This window comes from Hemibagrus wyckioides, linkage group LG10 (assembly GCF_019097595.1).
Source record: "Hemibagrus wyckioides isolate EC202008001 linkage group LG10, SWU_Hwy_1.0, whole genome shotgun sequence".
NCBI classification, from domain to species: Eukaryota; Metazoa; Chordata; class Actinopteri; order Siluriformes; family Bagridae; genus Hemibagrus; species Hemibagrus wyckioides.
In genome coordinates this window covers 6559389-6583075 of record NC_080719.1, presented here as the reverse complement: position 1 = coordinate 6583075, position 23687 = coordinate 6559389, and the positions used below count along the sequence as shown (strand labels likewise).

General features: G+C 40.1%; 1 protein-coding gene across 1 annotated transcript in view; it reads left to right on the top strand.

Moving 5' to 3' along the window:
- pkd1l2a (polycystic kidney disease 1 like 2a) overlaps positions 1–23559 on the top strand; it is a 33221-nt gene extending 9662 nt beyond the window's left edge. Inside the window, exons 4-42 of the mRNA XM_058401306.1 lie at positions 1491–1759; positions 5727–5885; positions 5972–6160; positions 6688–6798; positions 7133–7280; positions 7361–7590; positions 7667–8250; positions 8341–8417; positions 9910–10018; positions 10115–10247; positions 10346–10660; positions 10758–10900; positions 11086–11268; positions 11353–11490; positions 11567–11722; positions 12059–12183; positions 13196–13316; positions 13412–13543; positions 13642–13864; positions 14334–14524; positions 14609–14839; positions 15166–15267; positions 15349–15527; positions 16730–16876; positions 17350–17549; positions 17650–17897; positions 17981–18179; positions 18274–18719; positions 18807–18903; positions 19297–19437; positions 19518–19703; positions 19786–20116; positions 20754–20887; positions 20964–21091; positions 21191–21351; positions 21473–21683; positions 22358–22459; positions 22529–22660; positions 22732–23559. Coding sequence (XP_058257289.1) covers positions 1491–1759; positions 5727–5885; positions 5972–6160; positions 6688–6798; positions 7133–7280; positions 7361–7590; positions 7667–8250; positions 8341–8417; positions 9910–10018; positions 10115–10247; positions 10346–10660; positions 10758–10900; positions 11086–11268; positions 11353–11490; positions 11567–11722; positions 12059–12183; positions 13196–13316; positions 13412–13543; positions 13642–13864; positions 14334–14524; positions 14609–14839; positions 15166–15267; positions 15349–15527; positions 16730–16876; positions 17350–17549; positions 17650–17897; positions 17981–18179; positions 18274–18719; positions 18807–18903; positions 19297–19437; positions 19518–19703; positions 19786–20116; positions 20754–20887; positions 20964–21091; positions 21191–21351; positions 21473–21683; positions 22358–22459; positions 22529–22660; positions 22732–22854 — 7234 coding nt within the window. The 3' untranslated portion in view covers positions 22855–23559. The remainder of the gene's footprint in view (positions 1–1490; positions 1760–5726; positions 5886–5971; positions 6161–6687; positions 6799–7132; positions 7281–7360; positions 7591–7666; positions 8251–8340; positions 8418–9909; positions 10019–10114; positions 10248–10345; positions 10661–10757; positions 10901–11085; positions 11269–11352; positions 11491–11566; positions 11723–12058; positions 12184–13195; positions 13317–13411; positions 13544–13641; positions 13865–14333; positions 14525–14608; positions 14840–15165; positions 15268–15348; positions 15528–16729; positions 16877–17349; positions 17550–17649; positions 17898–17980; positions 18180–18273; positions 18720–18806; positions 18904–19296; positions 19438–19517; positions 19704–19785; positions 20117–20753; positions 20888–20963; positions 21092–21190; positions 21352–21472; positions 21684–22357; positions 22460–22528; positions 22661–22731) is intronic.
- The last annotated feature ends 128 nt before the right edge of the window (positions 23560–23687 follow it).

Below are 23687 nucleotides of genomic sequence, written 5' to 3'. Positions count from 1 at the left end.
ACCATGCTGAGTCACACAATTCTACTTACTTTTGACCTTGGAGAGTGCGTTATCTGTGTGCCATATGTTTTGTCCAATACCAGTCAAGGTCTAGTTTGTCAGTCGATAACAGTATCACCTGACAACAGTGCAGTACTGCTTCGTTCCTTAGGAAGGCATCAGATATTAATCATCCAGCATATAGGTTATGATTCCTTTACCACAAACCCATAACCTTTCAGTAATAATCTTTTTGCTTTTTTAAGGAGCTTCCATCCTTACTTGTTATGTAAGGAAAATAACACTTCCTAACTTGTTGTTATAGGAAAATAATCAACTTTGGCATGTTCACAGTAACTCTGCTTGTCACCCAGCTGCATTACACCACCTCATTGTTGATTATTTTCCTATATATTTTTAAAATTCACTAATGGATGAGACATTGTGTTTCTAGTAACTATTTCTAGTTACACTTAATGTTGTGGAACACCCAGTTCATTCCTGTTATCGTGTACATTAAACATTATTTTTTTTCTTTTTCCTAAGGTTAATACATCCGTCCATCCACTGTCTATAGCCGCTTTATTCCTAATTAGGGTCACGGGGATCTGCTGGAGCCTATCCCAGCACACATTGGGCCACATATAGACAGACAACCACACACACTCACACTCACTCCTATGGGCAATTTCGAATTACCAATCAACCTAATGTACATGTTTTTGGACCGTGGGAGGAAACTGGAGTACCCGGAGTAAACCTACGCAAACTCCACACAGTAAGGAGTAACCCACGATTCGAACCCAGGAGCTCCTTGCTGCCCAGGTTAATACAACAAAATAAAAAAATAATGCTTCTGTCCTGAAGATTTTCCTTTGTGGGAATTAAATACTGACACTGGAGACTCCTTCCACGATTAGCCCTTCCATTAGGTGCTTATAGATTTATATTTTTGACCAATTTTAATCCTGGTCTCATTTGTTCCCATTGTAGGCATTCCAAATATTAAACAAAATCCAATGTATCATATGATCTATCAAACTAAATAAACATCTCCTTACAGAAAGCCTCGCCATATCAATGACTGTATGTTCCTTAGGTAATTAAGAAATGTTTGTTTATGAGCTGTTACCCTAAAAATGAAGGGTGTTAAAATAGCCCTGTCATTTGAATTACAGCCAGAACTACTTGGACTGTCATTCGTGGTCAGTCCTTGCTCTTATCTCTGCCCATGCAGGCTGTTGTGAGATGTTAAAGGCTGCCTGTACCAGCAGAAACAATACTCTTATTTACACATGAGCCATTATTGTGCAGGGACAATTATTGGACAAAGCCCAGCCAGCCAAAGCTGCCAATATAATTACACTTCAGTCTTTCAGTTTATCGCTGACGTCAACCCCCTTTAAATAAGGGCTCACACCTGACTGCTTGTAAAAGTATACAGGAGAAGAGAGGACGATGGATACACATCATCTCTCCACTCATCTCCTTTTAGTCATTCTCAGCATCAGTGCAGTCTACAGTGAAGAAGATACAGAAACCCAGTTCTGTCTTGAGCACCAAAAAGCCTTCGAAGGCTCCTGCTATGAGTTTGTGACCCTGCAGCGCAGCTTCCTCGAGGCTCAAAGTTGGTGTGAGCGTGGTGGTGGACACTTGGCCTTCATCCAGAATGATGAGACGCAGCAATTTCTCCAGAGACATTTGCAAACGGAGCAGGACTGGTGGCTAGGACTGGCACCTTCCTCCTTCAACTTCAGCATGGGCTCCGCTGCCACAGAGGGCAAGTGGTTTTGTCTTGAGTACATATGTGCCATATTTTACGCCGTGTATAAAGGTTCTTAGCTTGTTACGGGTTAAGTCATTGAATTGGCAGTGAGTAACTAGTTGGGGTAACTGGTCAGGGTTATAATCTTAAAAGCACTCTTCTACGCTAACAAAGTTCTTGAGACAAGAAGTGCAACGTCTTAAAGATTAGATTAAGTGTGAGTATCTTTTTAAATCTGGAAATGAAACTTGCACTTTACAGTATACGCTAATCAAGGGTTCGTTATAAAATGAACCAATCTAACTTGCCATAAGTTTGATTCATTGTCAATAGCACCAGCTCGGACCATATAGCCGCTTTAAATTCATATCACAGGTTTATAATAATGCATTCCTTCTTATACTGTGCTATCATTTCTATAGTAAGCGTGAAATTACAGGAACTTGTAAGCCTTCTAAAAGCTTGATTTAAATATAGTAAATATTGCTCTGATCAGGATTTCTGTAAGAAGATGGTTATTTAACATTTATTGAAGGAGTCTCCCGTGTCAGTGCTTCGATTTTGTGTTATTTTCCTATAACAGCACATCCCCAAGTTTTTACTCCTTTACAGTGTCGCAATTAAAGTCTCCTGACAAAGGAGAAATTATTACTTTAAAGCAAACTTTATTTACAAAACAAAGAGTTGTCTCTCCTTCTTTTGGAGTTCCCTTTAAATGATCTTTTTGTGATGTATATTTTCCTGAGAGAGCCCTAAGATCTGGGGATCTCGGAGACCACTCCACATTTTGTAATACATGTTGCTAGAATGTGTTTATTTCCCCTATCTACTGTATATTCTCATAAAATGTCCATGATCTATTGTCATGTGCATGAGATATTGTCACGTCATGTGCTTATGCATTTATAAACAATATACTGTAAGAAAAATAAAACGATGAGGGCATCGAAGATCTTAACGAGGAAGAAGTTAATTGCAGCGTAGCAGCGACAAAATATATGAAGTTCGTCAGAGTCAAAAAGAACGCAGGACAAATCCTGCTCAAATATTTTATACAGTGTTTCCTGTTTGTAATTTAAATGAGTATCTCCCAAATGGCCGGGTGATATTATTGTCTAGCCGGATGTCTTAAATGCTAATCACAGTCACATACACATTGGCTTGGTATTGTTATAGGTGTTATCACCCAAATGGTCACATATACCCTTTATTCCGTGATGGTCCTTGATGTCTTGCTGCCGCTCCCATACTACTAACACTATGTAACAGGATTTTTGTTCCTGGGTAATGAATGACATTTTCCATTTACTCTTGATGGAAATTGATGGAAAAATAGCCATTAAGCCAGTTGAAGTTTGGGTTTGGGCTTTTAAGAGAACGAAAACCTCAAAATTAGCCCAGTTACAGAAATGAATAGAAAATTCTGGAATATTCTATCCAGAACCTTCCAAATAATCTAGAAAGCTCTTGAAAAATCTAAATCGCTCTAAAAAAAAGTTCTAGAATATTCCAAAAAAAGAAGATTTTTTTCCAAGAACAAGAAAAAAGGGTGGCTATCAGAAACATTCCAGAGAGTTCTACCTCATTTTTAAAGGTAGTTATAGTACATTTTCAAAGTTACATTGCAAATTCAAGAGGTTTTTTGGATAGATAGATAGATAGATAGATAGATAGATAGATAGATAGATAGATAGATAGATAGATAGATAGATAGATAGATAGATAGATAGACCACAAACACAGGTAATAGATAAAATAGGAAGGAACATAACAAAAATACTAAAATACCCAAATTAGGGTACAAAAATATAACAAAAATATATCAAATAAGAAAATATAAAATATTACAAATTGTAGCAGAATATAACAATATAACAAAATATAGCAGAAAAATACTAAATACAGAGATTTAGGAATAAATAAGTGTTTAAGGTTACAGACCTAGTCGATGTGCAAAAACTGTTATGTGAAAAACTGCATAATATAATTTAGCTCTTTTTCACATGTTTAGAGAAATATGAGAATTTGAGAATCCCATTGCCCAGGGTTCAGACCCAAACTTTCATGGCTAAGATGGGTTTTTTTCTCTTTATTTGGGTTAGAAAGAATGGGGAAATAACACTTATTTCCCAGGAACAAGAAAAAAGTAAAGATTTGTTACGTAGCGTAATTGTTCGGATTCAGTGTACTAAATGTTTGGTAAGGCTGCTTTAAGCCAATGTAAAAATACCACACAGATATTTTATAGTATTCGAAAATACTGTACAGATAAACTGAACTGAATTAAACATATTTCTATATGATATGTAAGTCTTTTTGGGAATGATGTGTACCGTGGAGACGAATCTGGGTTTTGAGGCAGTCTGTAGTTTCTCTAGTTTTACAATATGATATAATTCTTACGCTACATTTCTACACTCCTTCCCAGACAAGTGTGTGCTGTCCTAAAGTGAGATAATGGGAGATGTTGCACATAATATTCAGAACTATAAATGATTAACCTAAGATGGAAATTCAGTACAAGGATATTCAGATACAGCGTCTGATATCAGTACAGTACAGTAAGTGATAAAGTGCAGTGCACTGCATGGTGGTGGTGTTATTGGTAATCACGGTAATTGTTGGCATTTGTGTAGATAATGCTGTTTTGAAATGAATTGAAATGTTTACGAATTTTACTAAAGATAAAATCGTTTATGAAATATGTGATTAAAACCAAATTGAATGAAATAGGAGTTAGGAATTGTGCTGTAATCAGTAATATAAAAAAAATAAAACGTTGAATGTTGTTTAATGTATACTGGGTTTCTTGTCTAAAATTTGTGCATATTAATAGTAATAATAACGAACCACGAAAAGTGTTTTAAAATAACGATCTGAGATGGATTCAATGAACCTCTTTAGGTAATGAATCCTTCAAAATCCTTCTATATAAAGAACCATATTGGGGAAGTCTACATAGAACAACCATCTACATAGAACCATTCCTTGTAAGAGTATGGTGTACAAACATTATCTCACGAGCTGCACCTTGTTATTGTTATCAGTAATGTGTCTGAAGGCACAAATACCAGTTTGAAATCACATACTATCATGCTTTCCACTGATAACAGACAATCTACCTAGTGATATTTATAGATGTAGATATCTCACATAGCCAGCACCCTTTCGATGGCTTGTTTGCTTCATTCACGGAGGCCCTAAAAGTGTCAGTCTCTTTGATTTGCCGGAGAGCCTTTTGTTACCACATACAAAGAAGCTGACTTTATTGTTCAGGTGCTTGCACGGCTCCTGTGGCGTTGTGTATTTCCAAATGTCATTGTTTTTCATTCTGTACGTCACCTCACTGGAAGTAATGGAAGGAACAAAACGGTCAGCTTTCGTATTGAAGTCTTTTATTACCTCTGTTTTAGCTCTGGTTGATAAGAATGTTGGTCATAAATGCCAGAGGTGGAAAATACTTGAGTAACTGTATTTTGCTACTTTGGTACAGTACTGTTTTGGGGATCTCTCATCCAGCCAATAACTGTACACTATACATTTTAGATATAGTGTCTCGTACATTTCATATAGACTTTTACAGTGTATAATTTTTTCTCTCGTGCTATAATTATCTATGTGTAATTTAATATGGATACGTCACCATACTGTAGTGCTGAATTTGAATCAATATGCTAAGCGTAAGCAAAGAAAATGTTGCATCTCATTTGCTTTCCCAATTAGAGCCCCAGTATAATTTGAAAAATACATGTTGAGGTAAGTTGTTACTAATTTGCTAACCTTAATTGGCTGTTTTCTTTGTTAGGTTAGACAAGCATCGATTCCAGTAGTAACTGGCTAAGTCAAATTCTAGCTACTTTCTGCTAAATATTGGCTATTTACATGATATTTTACTTCTGATTAACTCATTAGCAAACTACAGTATGTTTCATTAGTCATGCATATGATCAGCAAACTTCCTCTTTGCTTTATTCATCGCTAGGTTCCTTATCCTGGCTGGATGGATCTGACGTGAGTTACTCTAACTGGCTCAGGGAACCTGAACTTGGAGAAGCTTGTGGTTACATCTTGAAGCAATCTGGATTTCAGTGGGCATCAACCAAAAACTGTAGCCAAGAGCTGAACTTTATCTGCGAGTTTGGTTAGTCTTCTGTCTACACACACACAGCCTCAGTCTCTGAGTCCCATTCCTGTAACGAGAATTCATTTTGGTCTTATATGTTTTAGAGTCAGGACATGCTCTAGCCTGTCTGGAACACAATGCCACGCTACAGTGTGGCTCTGGTCAGGTTATAGAGATCGATGACAGCTTCTACGGCAGGAAGACGCCGCACTACTGCAAGGCTGGACACTCTTTGCCTGACGCATCCTTACAGGAGGAGTGCAGCTGGGTCGACGTGGTGGATCAGGTGTCGGGTATGAAAGGAACAGTAGTAGAAATATTTTCAAAATATACTTTATTAAGAACACATGTACACCTGCCCATTCATGCGGGTATCCGATCAGCCAATCACGTAATGTTTGCATAAACAGGTGACATTTTTTCTGTCCAGTTTTGGCTTTAGCTGTGGTCTTAGCTTTAGCTGTTGTAGCACATCTGCCTCAAGATTCAACTTCTTGTCTGTTCTGAGGTGCTTTTCTGAACATCGCTGTTGTGGTTCTTTGAGTTATCGTAGGTCTGGCTGTTCTCATCTGATCACCGCTCACTGGATGGTTTTTGTAGCATTCTGTGGAACCTTTAGTGAATGGTGATTTTCTGAAATACTCAGTCATGCCACGGTCAAAGATCAGACCTTTCCTCATTACGGTGTTTAATGTGAAGATCTTTTATCTGCATGATTTTATGCACTGCACTGTTGCTACATTGGCTGATTAGATAATTGCATGCCTGAGCAAGTGTTCTGTCTATTTATATATAATTACTGATACTTTCCTCTCTCCAGGGCACTGTCATGGCTTGCAGGTATGCCAGGCGATAGCAGATGTAGCATCCTTTGGAGAGCCATGCCCAGGACTAGGAAGCTATTTATCAGTGGATTATCACTGCAAATATGGTCAGAGAACTTTCTAAGTCTTTATTACTCTCCTTGTCTTAACAAGTGGCAATAAAAATTAAGTTGTTGTAAATATATTTAGATAATTATCATAATTTGGATAGCAGATATAGGCCAAGATTACAAAAGCAGTGGTTGTGGTTCAGGCAGTAAATGAGCTATAACCTTTAATCTTTACAGTTATATCTATGATACGTGCCATATTACATGCTTTCACCATTGTTGCAAAATCTATAGGATAATACATGTTGTATTCCAGTTGGCTCGGAAGAAAAGGTCCAATGTGAGATTTTATGTTTTAATAATACAATAACACAGTTTTGATGTTTAACAGGTCTTCACCTGCTGATCAACAAGCAAGCTGCTGTCTTTCATAACGTATCTTTGGCTATAAAATGGTTGCTCCATCCTTTCCAAGGAAATCTCACATGTACTTTGAATGCTGGTGATGGACACACTATTGACCCCTACATGCCTGAAGAGTAAACACCTTTCTTTTAGAAATTTAGCAAATAAATGAATAAATGAATAAAAATGATATGAAGTCTCTTTTTCTTTTTAGGTTGCAGAGTATTATAGTGCACAGGTACCAACACGCTGGAGTGTACACTGTAACAGTGGAGTGTAGCACCAGCGAGTGGCATGTGACCGCTCAGAAAACCATCACCATCCAAGAACCTATTGGGGAATTTAGCAAAATTGTGTGTCACAGCTCAGACCAGACGACAGACAGAGAAAGCTGCAAAGGTCTTAATAACCATGTGCTGAGAATCCAAGTGCAGCTCAGTGCAGGTAAACTTTAACACACATTTACAAAACTTTAACAGCGATATAGATCCACTGTAATATAACCACTTTACTCCATCAGGTACTAACATCACATATAAAATTCAAAATGGGATCACTGAGCTTGTCCAGTCTTCCGAAGTCAGAGGGATTGTTCCTCACAACATCACTATCCCTCAAGAAGCTTTGCAGATGTTAGGCTTAGGATGCCATCAACTTATTCTCCTGGCCTCCAATGAAGTGACAGCTCCAGATGTGTCTGTTCCTCTGGAACTTTGCTTGATGGAGCCAGTGAATGGTCTTCAAGCCTCTGTGGCACCAGAACAGGGCCTGTGCTCAGACTCAGCTCTATATGTTAATGTCTCTCTGGACCATGGTGCTCCAGTGGAGGTGCTCTTTCTGGTGTCTGGGGATAACGATAGCTTTTCAGAGACCCATCGCATGCTAAATGGAAGTTTACAGACCTTCAGGGTCTCAAGCAAAATAGAAGGTGCTGGTTATTTTATTTATTTATTTTTTTTACTAGGAAAGCAATTCTTTCTTCTAGTTGTTTTTCAAGTAACCAACAAAATTCCTGTTACAGGTTCAATGCAGGTAAAGGTCAAGGCATGGAACTTGTTTACATCAATGGAAGTCAGTGCTGGAGACACGCTATTGGATTGCCAGGTGGACAAATCAGTATATAAAACTAATCTTTATGTAATCAAAACAGCAAATGCCATATATCAATCCTATTAACATTTTCCATCTTTTTAGTCAGGAGACCTAAGTGGCAATATCTTGAAGATCACTGCAAACCCAGAGAGCCCAGTCATGGGCACAAGTAGCATAATGTTAGATGTTAATGGCCTAAATGGAAATGCTAATCTTTACACATTTGCCTGGAACTGCAGTAAGTGGTCATTTATTAAAAATTCTCCTTAGTTGCTTAGATGTAACTTCCTTTTCTCTCCATTGGAGGTATTTCAAGTGCTGGACTCCACTGCCATTTCTTTCTCTTTCAGGTGGAACGTGTCCCTGTAATGTCAGTACTCAGACTAAAACCCATCAGATAAATGCTACTTGTCTGCCACCACCCTACAGTTTTTCAGTTTATTCTGTAACTGCTATCAAGACTACAGGACAGCCAGAGGAACAGACAGCAAGCAAATGCATCGCTGTATCTCCAGGGAGTGAATTAAATCCTGTCATTACGTAAGATGATGTTTTATTTACTTCCTCGTGCAAATTGCCTAGTGCTTGTCCTTGCAATTCGGAAGACATGACATGTCTATTATTGATTATTAACTACCAGTTACAAATTGGAACAAATCCTGTGGCTAGAATTAAGAAGTGTGCAGAGAAAATCATTGCTGATTCATCACACCACAGATATCTTCTCTTCCAGCAGGACAGGGAGATTTAGCCAAATGAGTAGGGTGGGCAGCTTTACACTAATAGTGTTTTCTGTAAACCTGATGAAATGTCATGTTTGGTGGCTAACAGACTAACTATGATGGCTGTGTAGAACTGCACCATCAGCTAATGAGGCAGGTTCTTCAGCTGGCTCAGGAAGTACAGTACATCCTCTGTATGTGATGAAGCTGACGTTAATGTCCAACTTCAAGTCCCTGCTGATTGTAGTTCTGTGGGATGACTGCGTTAAACACTGGGCCAAAATCCAAGAATAGAATTCTGTCATGGTGTTAAAGAATAAGATTCCAGCATATTGAATGATTTCATGACCACAGAGGTCAGGGTGATGAGTCATTCAATCCTGTAATGGTTGCCTTTCGGGGATGGGTATTATTGTGCAGCATTTGAAGCAGGAGGGTATGTTGCACAGATCCAGTGTACTGTTTAAGATCTATGTAAAGACAGGTATTAACTGGTCAGCGCAGGCCTTCAGACAGGAGAGTGAGACGCTATATGAGCCTGGTGCCTTCCTCACTTTCTGTTTTTTGAAACGTTGCCACTCTTTGCAGATCCTTAGTGCTGGCTGAAAGGCTTGCTGCACTAAAGACCTACAGTACATGCTGTCTGAATGCCAGACTTTTTACAAGATCGAGCACCTCACTGGTTTGGGAGTTTTTACTTAGCAAAATTCGCTACTTATTCCAGAAATAAACATGAATTTATGTTGCTTTGCCAGGAAAGAAAAAAGAGAAAAGCAGACAAATGATATTTTTACTGCAAGAAGATGTTCTGCAACATCATCTCGTCATGTATCTCGGCATGCTTTCTGCTTACTGTATAAAATAAACAGCAACAAAAAATGATTTAGTCTCTTTCCTGGCTCATGTTATGATCACTTCCCGCCTCTTTTTCTTGATATTTTCTTTTCAGATGTTCCAACTGCAACCCAGTGAATGTCAATGCGAATGTTAAGCTGCAGTTACAGTGTGAAGGCTGTCAGCAAGTTGTTTGGTACTTTGAGGACACAAACCCAATACCTGTAAGCACATATATATCATTTATCTGTAATTAGTACATATTTATATATCTATATTGCGACTAATGTATTATTGTTTCTTTAACTCATTACTTTTAGGATGTTTTGATTCCCTGCTATTCTGAAACAGGACAGAAAGCACTGATAAAACAGAAGGAAGGTGCCAGTTCTTTTATAATCGAGAGTGCAATTCTAGTCAATACACAGCAGAATATAAATGTTGTTGCTTATGGTGGGTGATTTTTTTTATTCGTATTTCTTCAAGGATTTACAAACGAAAAGGCTACACTTTCTAATGAGGTTTGCATCAATGACTTTATTTTATTTTAGGTGTAAAAGATGGCTTATCTGGATCAACTGAATTCACCATCCCAATATTCAATGCCTCGTCTACTTTGGTCCCAACATTACTACCTGATAGTCAAGCCACAAATGAGCAGCCTGAGTCTATTGTAACCACCTCCAATACTCCGTTTAGTTCTCCCACTACTGCTACTAATCCCCTACAAGAGGTTTCACCTCCACTGTCCTGTAACATTAACCCCACTGTCGGAGACATTCTCTCTCCCTTCAACATCATGTGCACTACGCCTCCTTCGTTCTGCAATGCTGGACCATGCATGTACTGCTTCAGAACATCCACTGGTGCGAAAAACTTCACCTAATGCTTATGACAGTCTCATCATTCTTCCATGTTCTCATCGTTCATCATTTGCTGCCCTTTGCTCCATCTGTGCTATAGGTGACTACCTGTACTGTGGCCAGAACCATACAGTGGCGTCACTCTTTCTCCCTGTTGGGGGTGGTGCTAACTACACCCTGGCTGTAGCTATCACAGTTGAGAATGTAGAAGGACAGAAGATTAACACAACTTTATCTGTCCAGGTTTGCACACAACTTTACTACAATCTGTAGCTATACTGCCCTACGAAGGCATACTGCAGTAACTACCTTAATATTGAAACCGAGAAAGGTTTCTTGGGGATCTCACTAATTGTGCTGATGTTTCTTAGTTGGCTCCATAACAGATCTATTTGTCATATCAGTCCTGTGCTTTTTAACAATCTCAGGTAAATGATGTTAGCATTGGGCCATCAGTGGAGGATCTGCAGGGCTTCGTGTCCAAGCAGGTGGACCAGCTGTTGCAGAATGGGAAGCTCTCAGGATCAACACTAGCCCAGATGTTCCAGTCTGTGTCTTACAGGCTGAATGAGGACACAGCTGAGGGCCAAGAACAAGATGCAAAGATGAAGGTGGGAATATAGTATTATGTACAGACTGCTGATTATTTTACATCTCTGCACACTAAGTAATAAACATGCATGTCCTGACTGAAGCTCCGAGAGCAGATGCTGATAGACCTGGGCACGGCTGTGAACACTGCCCCTCTCAGGAACCCTGGAGAAGTGCAAAAGACAGCTGATGCTGTAGTGAGCCTCACTACACAGAGTGAAGAGCTGACATCTACAGCTCAGGTAGTACTCCTGATCTAAAAGTCTGGATAATGTATGGATAATATTTTTCACTTAAATGTTTCTTTCTTATTTACAGCTAGAGGCCAGCTCAATTTTGTCAAACCTCAGTGTGTCCCTGGTTTCTATTACACTCACTGAGGGGGATGACAAAGAAGTAACAAGGCAGGTGGTCACACCCATCATTCAGGCTGCCAGTAACATCCTCAAAGTTTCTACTAGCACTGACCAGCAGGTATCATGCTCCAGCTAAATGCTGGTCTCTCTAAATACATATTTAAGGGATAATAAGGCTTGGGGCATGCTGTTACAGGAAAATAATCACTAACATGGTTGTATGATGTGGAGTCACTGTATTATTTTTCTATTATTTTGTATATACCATAGCAGTTTGCCAACAATTACACATATTTCCTTATTAAAGAATGTAATGTAATGTAATGAAGAGCATTAGAATGAGTGCAATAAAATGAATCTATTATAGACAAACACCTTCTGACCAATCAGATTTGAGAATTCTATAGCACTGTGGTATTTGCAATAAGTTGTATCTCCCTTTTCTTATCTCTAGGAAATCATCTCAGAAAACCTGCTAAATGCAGCAGACAATGTCCAAAGTGCACTGCTGGCTGGTACAAGCATAGACCAAGAGCCTATTATTGTTAGCACCTCTGAGATCAGTGTGTATGTAAACAGGTAAGCTACAAACAATACAAAACCCCAGACCGGAGTGGGTGAAAACATAAATTCTTATTTACACACAATACACAGAAAATACCACCTCAAAATATTATCTGACCTTCTGTTCACAATCAGCAGTCAGCTTTCCCACCTAGTCTTAACCAAACAGACCTAGTGAAGGGTCAGAATTAATATATAATGACATCATGATGGTGACTGATGTATAAGCAGTGTTAATACTCAAAGATGCATACGGAATGATAATAAATAATTTATGAGCCCAAGCTTGAAGTACAACCTCCTTTCTACATATCCTATGGATTCCTATCTCTGTCTTTCTTTATTTATTATCTAGAATTTTACTCTATTCTAAAAAATGAGGAGAGTTTGCCCCATGTTTACGGTTTCACAATCATGCTTCATGAACTTTAGTTGAGGACATGGTCTTCATTTGCAGAATGTCACCTGGTCAACAGAGACGATCATCTGTATACGTGAGATTTGTGACAAATAACCGTCCACTTTAATAGGAACTAGTCATGGGGCTGCAGCTCATTGCAATGCAAATAGAGTTCAAGAGCCTCAGTTAATATTCACACATCAGACATGAGAATGAGGGAAAAACCGCCATCTCTGTGACTTCGACTACGGTACGATTGTCGTGCCAGAAGGGCTGGTCAGAAACTGAAACTTTTTACACACACAACAGTCTTTAGAGTTTATACAGAAGTTCTGTGGTTAGAAATTCCTTGTTGTAAAATAAGGTCAGGTTCGAGCTGCCAGGAAGGATATACTAACTCATTACCACCAAAGGGAGCAGAAAAGTATCTCAGCATGAACAAAACACCGATCCATGAGGTGAATGCGCTACAACAGCAGAAGACCACTGGTCTCCACTCCTTCTGCTGCTGCTACACGATCGTCTGATTGGATAAATATACAAATGTTCCTAATAAAATGGACAGTGATTAATGTGTGTATGCAAATGTGCTCAATTTAATGGCTTTTTTTCTTTCTATTTCATTAGAATGTCCCCAGTGGCACTTCAGAAACAGTCCTTCAGTATTGAGTACAACAGCTCCGCCAGCTTTGTGCTCCCATCTTTGGGTCCTAATGTGCTGCCTTTAGAAGAGCCAGTGGATCTACGGGTGTGAATTTACTAGTTTGTGACCATTTAGCATATTGTTCCATTAATTATGTAGTCTATTGTTCATTTCCTGTGTTCATGTGCGTCTGGTCACAGATGCTGAGTTTTGCCATAAACCCTTTCCCCCTGAGGGAAGGTGAGCAGATCAGCGGAGCCGTGGCGTCTCTGTCCATCACTCGAGAGAACGGATCTGTTATCCCAGTATCTGGCCTCAGTGAGGAGATTGAGGTAAGATGATGCACATATTTATGAAAGCAGTAACATCTAGGGTAGTGTACAGCTACGATATAGTACGTATGTTCTCTTTGTGTTGCTTTGTTGTCTAGATTATCTTGCCAAGACCAGAGGCTGAAGTTGACAGTACCTTTCTGGACCTGGGAAACTACAGTACTTTAATCATTAATGTGACTACACCAAACATATCTCTGGTTTTAAAATTGGACCCCTCAGAAGAAATACCTTTACATTTACTCCTGGGGTTTGAACACTACCCAAACAACACGCACTACAAGACCTCAATTCAGCTCCCTCAATCAGGAAATTCAACAGGTAAATTTAGGCAGAAATGGAAAAATCCACCTTGAACAACTCGCATAATAATCTTTATAATCATCAGTGATTATTTTTTTTAGTTTAAACTATGTTTATTGGCATGTTGACATGTTACTTTTATTGGTATTCGACCCTTTTACTGTGTTGCCAGTGAGATTTATCTGGCTTTATTCCTACCTGCAGCAGCACTTTAGTCCTTCATTCTGTCCACCATCTCAGATCCTCTGTTGTGACTCAACACAATGGTGTCTTTGAGTCCAGTGTTTCATGCCTCCACTTTTCATCATGGCCTCATGTGACATAAGAGATTCAGACTAACTTCTCATGGAAATAATGTAGCAGGCAGGCAATTAGCAGTAGGATCGCTAGGCAGATCACAAGCAGTCCAGTATCAGTGGCGTTTTCCTTTAACCACTTTCAAATTAACATAGTATGATGATTGTGATTGTGTTTTTGTGTGATACAGAAGAGAGGTATGCATGGGTCCTGGATTCCAGGGATATAACACTAGAAGTAGGGGTTTACTATCTTTTGGTGAGGCCTATTGGCTCAGCAGGTGTAAACTCCTCGAATGCCTCCGTATACATCACGTCAATAGCTGCTCAGTGTAAGTACTGGGATGAGACTGAAACCACATGGAGTGACTACGGCTGCAGGGTAAGTTTAACTAGTAGATTTTCACTATAAGAAGAGAATATCTATTGTAGAAGCATTCACTCATTCACTTCTCTGTGTCCTCAGGTTGGACCTCACACCACACCACTGTTTACTCAGTGCCTTTGTACTCATCTGACATTTTTTGGCAGTTCTTTCTTTGTTATGCCCAACCTGGTCGACGTATCCCGCACCGCTGAACTGTTTGCCACGTTTGTCAATAACCCTGTGGTGGTGTGTTTCGTGGGTGCCATTTTCCTCATCTACCTCATAGTTGTGGTGTGGGCACGAAGAAAGGACATCCAAGACACTGCAAAGGTCTTCTTTATTGCAGTTATTCCTGAGATCTTTATCTTGTTATCATGTTATGTTCTGATTTTAAGCAAGCACCAATGCATACTATTTTATGAGTGATTTCATGATTGGGGTGTCATTTGTGTCCCCCCGATGTAAAGTAAAGGGAAAAGGATATTTTAAACATGTGTTATGGTACATTTTACAAAGACCTATGTGCATTTTCAGATCAGAACACTTATAAGACAACAGAACACTTATAAGACAACATTTTACCCATATAAGCCCCTATAAAGAAAGAAAATGTCTCCCTACATGCTTAATATGTACGATGTAATGTGATTTTAAAGGTAAAAGTCACAGTGTTAGAGGACAATGATCCCTTGGCTGAATATCGCTACTTACTGACCGTCACCACTGGTCATCGCCGTGGAGCTTCGACATCCTCTCAGGTCAGTTTGTCTGTCTCAGCCTGAATGTTTAGTCACGATTAATGCTTAAGTCTTACTACATAATTATCACTGCTACCACAGATTACAGTGACTCTGCTGGGCTCTGAGGGAGAAAGTGAACCTCATCATCTAACTGACCCAGACAAGCCGGTATTTGAAAGAGGAGGAACGGACATGTTCCTCCTCACCACGCCTTTCTCACTTGGAGAGCTGCAGAGCATCAGATTATGGCATGATAATTCTGGGAAACATCCTGCTTGGTAAAAAAAAAAAAAAACTGTTCTGCACTCCCATAGCCTACATTTAGTAGATCAGATTTCTACTACGAAGATACTCAAATTTATCTGGTTAGGTGTTGATAATGGTTTAGAACAGCAGCTCTGATTTATTGTATTCTAATGCTCATAGTCATTAGCTGCTTAAACCATTTGGCTACACAATGGCTCTTGATAATACACCGACCAGGCATAACATTATGATCACCTGCCTAATATTGTGTTGGTCCCTCTTTTGCTGCCACAAACAGCCCTGACCCAGCATTTACTGTGTATTCTGACACCTTTCTGTCAGAACCAGCATTAACTTCTTCAGTAATTTGAGCAACAGTAGCTCGTCTGTTGGATCGGATCTCACGGGCCAGCCTTCGCTCCCCACGTGCATCAATGAGCCTTGGCCGCCCATGATCCTGTCGCCAGGTCACCACTGTTCCGTCCTTCGACCATTTTTGATAGATACTGACCACTGCAGACCGGGAACACCCCACAAGAGCTGCAGTTTTGGAGATGCTCTGATCCAGTCGTCTAGCCATCACAATTTGGCCCTTGTCAAACTCGCTCAAATCCTTACGCTTTCCCATTTTTCCTGCTTCTAACACATCAACTTTGAGGACAGGATGTTCACTTGCTGCCTAATATATCCCACCCACTAACAGGAGCCATGATGAGGAGATCATCTTATTCACTTCACCTGTCGGTGGTCATAATGTTATGCCTGATCGGTGTATAGTGTAAAGATATAGAAAGGAAATCACACTCACCCTCCTTACTGTCACCTAGTTGAGAATGGGTTCCCTTTTGAGTCTGGGTTTGGGAAAATGGTAACCCAGTGGTTAGGTTGTTGGTCCACTGCTCAAAAAATTGTGAGCTTGAAGCCCAGAACCACCAAGTAGCCAGTACTGGGCCCTTGAGCAAGGCCCTTAACCCTCAGTTGCTCCGTTGTGTGAATGAGACAAATGCAAGTCACTCTGGATAAGGGCATCTAGGGCCAAATGCTGTAAATGGTTCCTCTTAAGGTTTCTTCCTAATATAGTCAGACAGTTTACCAATAGGCTTGCTTATTAGGGATTAATATAAATTTATCATTTATATTCTGAAATGTTATATTCCTCTAAAGCTGCTTTGTGACAATATCCATTGCAGTCATACTAGAGTCATGTGATTTATCTTGAACATCTGCTATTCAGGTATGTTAATAAGGTGATGGTCCAAGACCTGGAGACGGGACAAAAGTGGCATTTCTTATGCAGTTCATGGCTGGCTATTGATGTAGGAGAGTGCACCCTGGATAAAGTGTTTCCTGCAGCATCAGAAACTGACTTAAAAAGGTTTAGGTGGGTAACCTTGTCTATATAAATGAACGATGTCCCCCTGAAGTTTCACTGTATGGCCAAAAGAACATGGACACATCAATACTGAACATCCTATTCCAAATCTATGGGCATTTAATATTGAACTGTGCCTCCTTTGCTGTTATAATAACCTCCAATGTACTGGGAAGGCTTTTCACAAGACTTTCTGTTTGTATTGATCATTCAGCCACAGGCGCACAGTTCAGGCACTAATGTTGTGCAAAGAGTTCTGGTGTGAAGGCATCATTCCAAAAGATGAAAATGGAAAGAATTCTCAATGCTACAGCATACAAAAGACATTGTAGACTCAGTTGTGTGCTAGCAAAGGTTTGGGGAACACCCTTACATGGCTGTGAGGGTCATGTGTCTCCACACTTTTGGCCATATAGGGTACATCATATAACCTAGCTTTTTATATAGATATCTGTTACAGCTTTACATTTATGTTTCAACAGTAATCTGTTCTACATGAAAACCACAAAGGATTTCCAAGATGGTCATATTTGGTTTTCAGTGATCAATCGGCCGCCCAACAGTAACTTCACCCGAGTACAGCGTGTTTCATGCTGTTTCTCTCTGTTGCTCTGCACCATGCTGACCAGCATCATGTTCTGGGGGATTCCCACTGACCCCTCTGAACAGACCATGGATCTGGGTAATGCATGTTTTAGCCCATTCATAATCACTACTTACTTTGTCGTGACAATTCGAAGCACTTTAATAAAGAATAATCCTCTATCATCTTCTGACTAAAGGGAAGATCGAGTTTACCTGGCAGCAAGTGATGATTGGAATCCAGAGCTCTATTATTATGTTCCCCATCAACCTTCTTATCGTAAGCATCTTCAGAAGTGTCAGACCAAGAGAACGAAGAAAAGATCAAACTCCTAAACAGTCTAAGACCGATTTTGTTAAGCAAGGAAAAACAGGACGGGTGTCACCAACCCAACCTCCTTCTCCGCAGAGTGACCACAGGGAGATCACACCAGATGCTGTAACCAAGGTACACAACAGGACCAACCATTAATAAAATGGAGACCCGTTTTCTTAAATACTTTAAATATTTGTTCAATTTGCCCTTTTTAGGACATCAAAAGGATAGCCCAATCACTCTCCAAGGCACTGAGGAGCCCTATGCCAAGGATAGACCCTGAGAAAATGGATATCAATGCTCTCCTGTCACTAGTCGAAGATATTATTTGTCAGCAGAACCGTGCAGGCGAGTTTTACTCTGATACCTCCAAAAAGGATCTCGCTATCTCTCTGGGTGCTGTAAATCTTCATGGTATGGACTGAAAAGCTAAACATACATAAAACCAATTTTTCATACTTTTTCTTGAACATGCTTTATCCATTTATTCTTTGTACTATATTACCAGAGAGAAGTCCTGACAAGATACCAAATGAGAAACACAGTATCTTCAGGCAGTATCTCTACAAACAGCTGCAGAATGTGGAGAAGGAGCTGAGGCTGCTGGGTCCATCCCGGTTCTCTAAACCAGAGAGCTACATTCAGGCAGTGCTGCAGGTTCAGGGCATGAAACGATTGCTAGAGCCATATCTCTCCTCCAGCTCCAACAGAGACCAAGTCTCCTGCAGCTCCAGTCTGGGGGAGGATCATGGAGGCGATAAGAAGTGCTGTCAGAAAGGCTTGCCCTGGTGGTTTGTGTTTGTTGGCTGGATTCTCGTTGCAGCCACTAGTGGTGTGTCAGCGTATTTCACCATGATGTATGGGTTGACTTATGGAACGGATCGTTCTATTAGCTGGCTCATTTCTATGGTTGTGTCCTTTTTCGAGAGCCTCTTCATCACCCAGCCGATAAAGGTAACCAGACCTGATTCATTTGGATTTTTTTTTTGTATTAAGTGGAATATAAACAGTTAATCAGTATATTACTCTCCTTTTATTCAGGTGCTTGGATTTGCTGTCTTCTTTGCTCTGGTTCTAAAGAGAGTTGATCAAGAAGAATATGGAGATGTTCCAATCGAGGGTGCTTTATCAAGTACAGGTAACCTTTAAAGATTATTTGTATTGGGTAGTGTTGCTGCCTCATACTGTAGCTCTGGTTCAATCCAAAGCTTAAGTTACTCTCTGTGCATGTTTTCCTATCTCCATGTGGGATTCTTCCATGTTCTTTGGTTTCTTTTCCACCTCCCAGGACTAGTCCAGTAGATATACTATGTTAAATCACCCCTAAGTGTGAATAATTGTGTGAATGTATTCGGGTGTATTCCAACCCCATTCCCACTGTCCCTGGGAAAAAGCTCCACAATGTAAAAATCAATGAAAAATCTACCACAATGCTGACCACTATAAAGCAGTTACTGAAGAGGAATGAAAGAATGTTCCCAAGTAGTTCACTATTATATGTAGTATTTTTCAAACAAGTCTTGCTCCACAGATGATCCTGATGGTATATGCATTGCCAGGAGAGACAGCACATGTAGTTTCTACCAGCCTCCTCCTCCTTGTGATATTGAGAAGATGCGGAACAACATGATCAAAGAACAGAAAGTGTTTGCACTCATCAGGGAGATTCTCAGTAAGAAATGCCTCTTTGTAATGTACCAGTTAACTGGAAAACAGCAACAGTTTAGAGTAAGGCAACTGCTTCCTTTACAGTTTACGTAGGGTTCCTCTGGATGCTGCTCCTGGTGGCTTACGGTCAGCGAGACCCAAATGCTTACTACCTCACTCAACACATTCAGCAGAGTTTTAGGACCGGCATTGCTGACAGTATGACCTACAAAGGTGTGTTTACCTGGGCAAACACCACCCTCCTAAATAGCGTTTTTGGACAGCAACCAGGTACATATTTTGTGTATAAAGTGTATGTCCACTTTGACCAAATGTATTCATAGTGTCTAATATAGTTTGGTCATTATGCTAGGCTTCATCACAGATGGAAACTCGAAGCTTGTAGGCAATGCTCGACTCCGGCAGGTTCGTGTACACAAGGATTCCTGCAGGACCTCCAGCTTCATGAGCCGCTCCATTCACGACTGCCATGCTCCATACTCATGGGAGGTGGAGGACATGGGCTCCTATGGTCCAGGCTGGAACCGATCAATAGATGTAAATGTGTCAAAGAGTCTCCTCATGCCATGGCGATACCAAACCCAGTCCAGACTCAGAGCACACCCTATCTGGGGTGGGGTGGCTTTCTACAGAGGTGGGGGCTTTGTTGTGGACCTGGGGCCTAACAAACAAAGCGCAAGAAGGTATTGATATATGATACTGATTTGTTGAGGAGAAGGTTGTAATAGTTTGTACAGGTTACATTTCAGAGACACAGTTGGATTTCAACTGAATTGTTTTTACAGCTAAGACACTAGTCTTTCATCCATGTCTATGAGCTTTTGTATGCAGAAGAGGGTAGATAGCATAGTGAGTTTGACGAAGGGCCAAATTGTGATGTCGGATAGATGACTGGATCAGAGCATCTCCAAAACTGTAGCTCTTGTGGGGTGTTCCCGGTCTGCAGTGATCAGTATCTGCCAAAAGTGTTATCAAGCAACCAAGCAAAGATGTCGGTCCTGAAGATTTTCCCGTGTCAGAGACTGAACACTGTTTGTTTACTGGAGACATCTCCGTAAACAAACTTTACTATATCAATAGTCTGTTTATGTAAAACATCAATCATATATCCCTGAATACAGTAATGTATTAGCATAAGCTCTACTGAATGATCCATTTCAACAGCTTCTGACCAATCAGAATCGAGCACCCAGCAACCCAAATTTTCCAGAATTTCAGTTCTCAGTGTACTTTCCTGAATTAGCCTCTGCACCATGGTTGATTTATTTGTATTCAGATTTGTCAGCCATATTCCCAACCCCATTGTGTTTCCCTTCACAGTTTGCTTCAGCACCTTTTCGAGAACATCTGGGTAGACAAATACACTCGGGCTATCTTCGTGGAGTTCACAGTATATAACGCTAACGTCAACCTCTTCTGTATCGTCACGCTGATGTTTGAGACCACAGCAGTAGGTGAGTCTCGTTTTCTTGCGGATTCTTTGCTTTCTATGGGATCCAGGGGGTTCACGAGTTCCTTTTTGTTTCCTAGGGGCATTCCAGTACCGCAGTGATCTACAAAGTGTCCGCCTTTATCAGTCGACTGATGGTTTTCATATTTTCATGATGGCCTCCGAGGCCATCTATTTTCTCTTCATTCTCTATTATATGTTTCAGCAGGTCAGTCCTCTCACATGAAAACTGGCAATAATGATGGTTGATTTAATATAGAATCAGCATGAGTGAGAAAGATATCCTTTTTCCATGGGTTTTGAACAGGGAAAGCTTATGAAACAGCACAAGTGGGAATACTTCAGGAGCAAGTGGAATCTTTTGGAGCTGGCCATCATTATTTTAAGCTGGAGTGCACTGTGTGTTTTCATCAAGAGGACACTGTTGGGCAAGCGGGACATTGAGTACTATCAAAAGCACAAAGATGAGTAAGTGCTTTAAACCATTTCATTTCCTTGCATTCAGGATATGCAATTAAGACTTTTAAGTCATCAGAGCACTAACATTTCTTTGCTGTATAACTCCAGTAATCCTTTGCTCCTCTTCCAGACATGCTAGCTTCCATGAAACTGCCACAGCAGATGGAGTTCTTGGATATCTTGTAGCCTTCCTGGTTCTTCTGGCTACAGTCAAACTGTGGCACTTGCTACGCCTCAACCCTAAGCTTCAAATGATCACTGCGACGTTGCATCGGGCGTGGAACGACATCTCTGGCTTCATTATCGTCATGACAATTATGTTCTTAGCTTACTCCATCGCTGTAAGATATATGGAAATATTTTTTTTTGTCAGAAAGATAGGCTGCATTTGCATTAAAAGATGCATTGCTTATTGCTTCATGTTGCAGATGTGTCCTATTTAATAGTTCACATTCTTGATCCATACCTGATCCAGTCTTTTCCGAGCATGCCCTCAATATCCATTTTCACAAACACAAAATTTCATACATTTAAGCTAAGCTGTCTTTGTCACCTATACATTTCTACACAGCGAAATTCTTTCTTCACATATTCCATTATTGGGGTTGGGGTCAGAGCGCGGGGTCAGTCATGATGCAGCGCCCCTGGAGCAGGGTAGGTTGGGGGCCAGGCTCAAGGGCGTGAGAGTGGCAGCTTAGCAGTGCTGGGGCTTGAACCCTGATCTTACAGTCAACGAGACAGAGCCTTAACCACTTGAGCTAGCACTTCCCCAAGCAAGCATTATACAAGCAACGAATGCCCATGTTTGCAATACTACTCATCTGACTATGGTCATTAAGAATAGCATGACAAGACTCTGGGTGTAGAAAAGCCATTTCAATCAAAAAGATTTGAAGAACTAAGAAAGAGAGAGAAAGTGTTTTTCAGAAACATAGCATATGACGACTATGAATACAGATGACGATGAAAACCATTAATTCAATCCGTGTTTCTCATCTGGTTCATCCTCCCACAGTGTAATTTAATGTACGGCTGGAAGCTTTATTCCTACCACACTCTTCTACATGCTGCCAAGACCATCGTAAGCTTGCAACTGGGGATCTTCAACTATGAGGAAGTACGTGAGATCATCATAGACATGTTCCTCAATATTGATAAGATTGTAAACTTTTGTTTTTTCTCCCAGGTTTTGCAGTACAATCCTGTTCTCGGTGCATTTGTCATCGGTTCTTGCATCATCTTCATGACGTTTGTGGTTCTCAACCTATTCATATCCGTCATCCTGGTGGCATTTTCTGAAGAACAGATACACCATAAGGTACACCGTCTTCTCTTACTTTTTCAAAACCGTACAAAAACCCACCCAAAAATGTTGTTTCTCTTTCCTAGCCATCTGAAGAGGAGGAAATCGTGGATCTGATGCTGATGAAGATATGCAGCCTTTTGGGGATCAGAGTTAAGAAGAACCAGTTGCCTGAGGAACCAAAAGCAACACCTTTTGCCATATCGTAAATGTACGATAAAGATAAAAGTGCATAACTCGAGCTTTTTACGTAATGCCCTTTTTGTCTTTGCAAATTGCTAGAGCTATTAATAATCGCTGTGCACAATGCTGTAATTATATTTAAAAGCTTCATGTGAAAGGTGTTACATGTATTGTGTAGGATTTTATTATATAAAGCTGTAAAACATAGCCCTCTAGGTCTCTCTACAAGGATTTTAACCGTCTTGAATTGATTGTAATGAAGCAATCCTAAGATGTCACTTTTCGTGATAATTTTACTATTTGTTTGTTTCGGATCTATATGAAAGGTTCATCAGTCACAGCATGCGGAGCAGTTCAATGAACCAAACCTCATTCGGATTTATGTGGACACGTCATCTAATCCAAGCCTAATAGACTGAAAAACGTATTAACCACTGATAATGACAATTTTCTGTACGATGTTTATTTAAAATGAATGGAAGGAGTCTCTGCTTTGTAAAAAGTCCACCACAGGAAGGTCTTCTGAGGGTGAAGATGCTGCACTTTCTGGTTCATCAGAAACTGTATCGTATTTAATTCAAGCAAAAGAATAAAAGAGAGGCCGGTGATGGACCAAGTCTTTACAGTGGCTGGTTTGTAAGGGAGAACAGGAACTAACTTGTTTTAATAATCATTAAACGCAACTATAAATGGATAGTAATTACTGGCAAATTGCTAAGAGGAATAAAAGTACATGCTGTTAAAAAAAATAATAATAATAAAACCCTTGTCTTTATTGTACTATATGCTGTGTTGCATTTTATTCTTTGTACATTAAAATAATGTACAAACGGGTTTTTCAAACCGTGTTCATAACGCC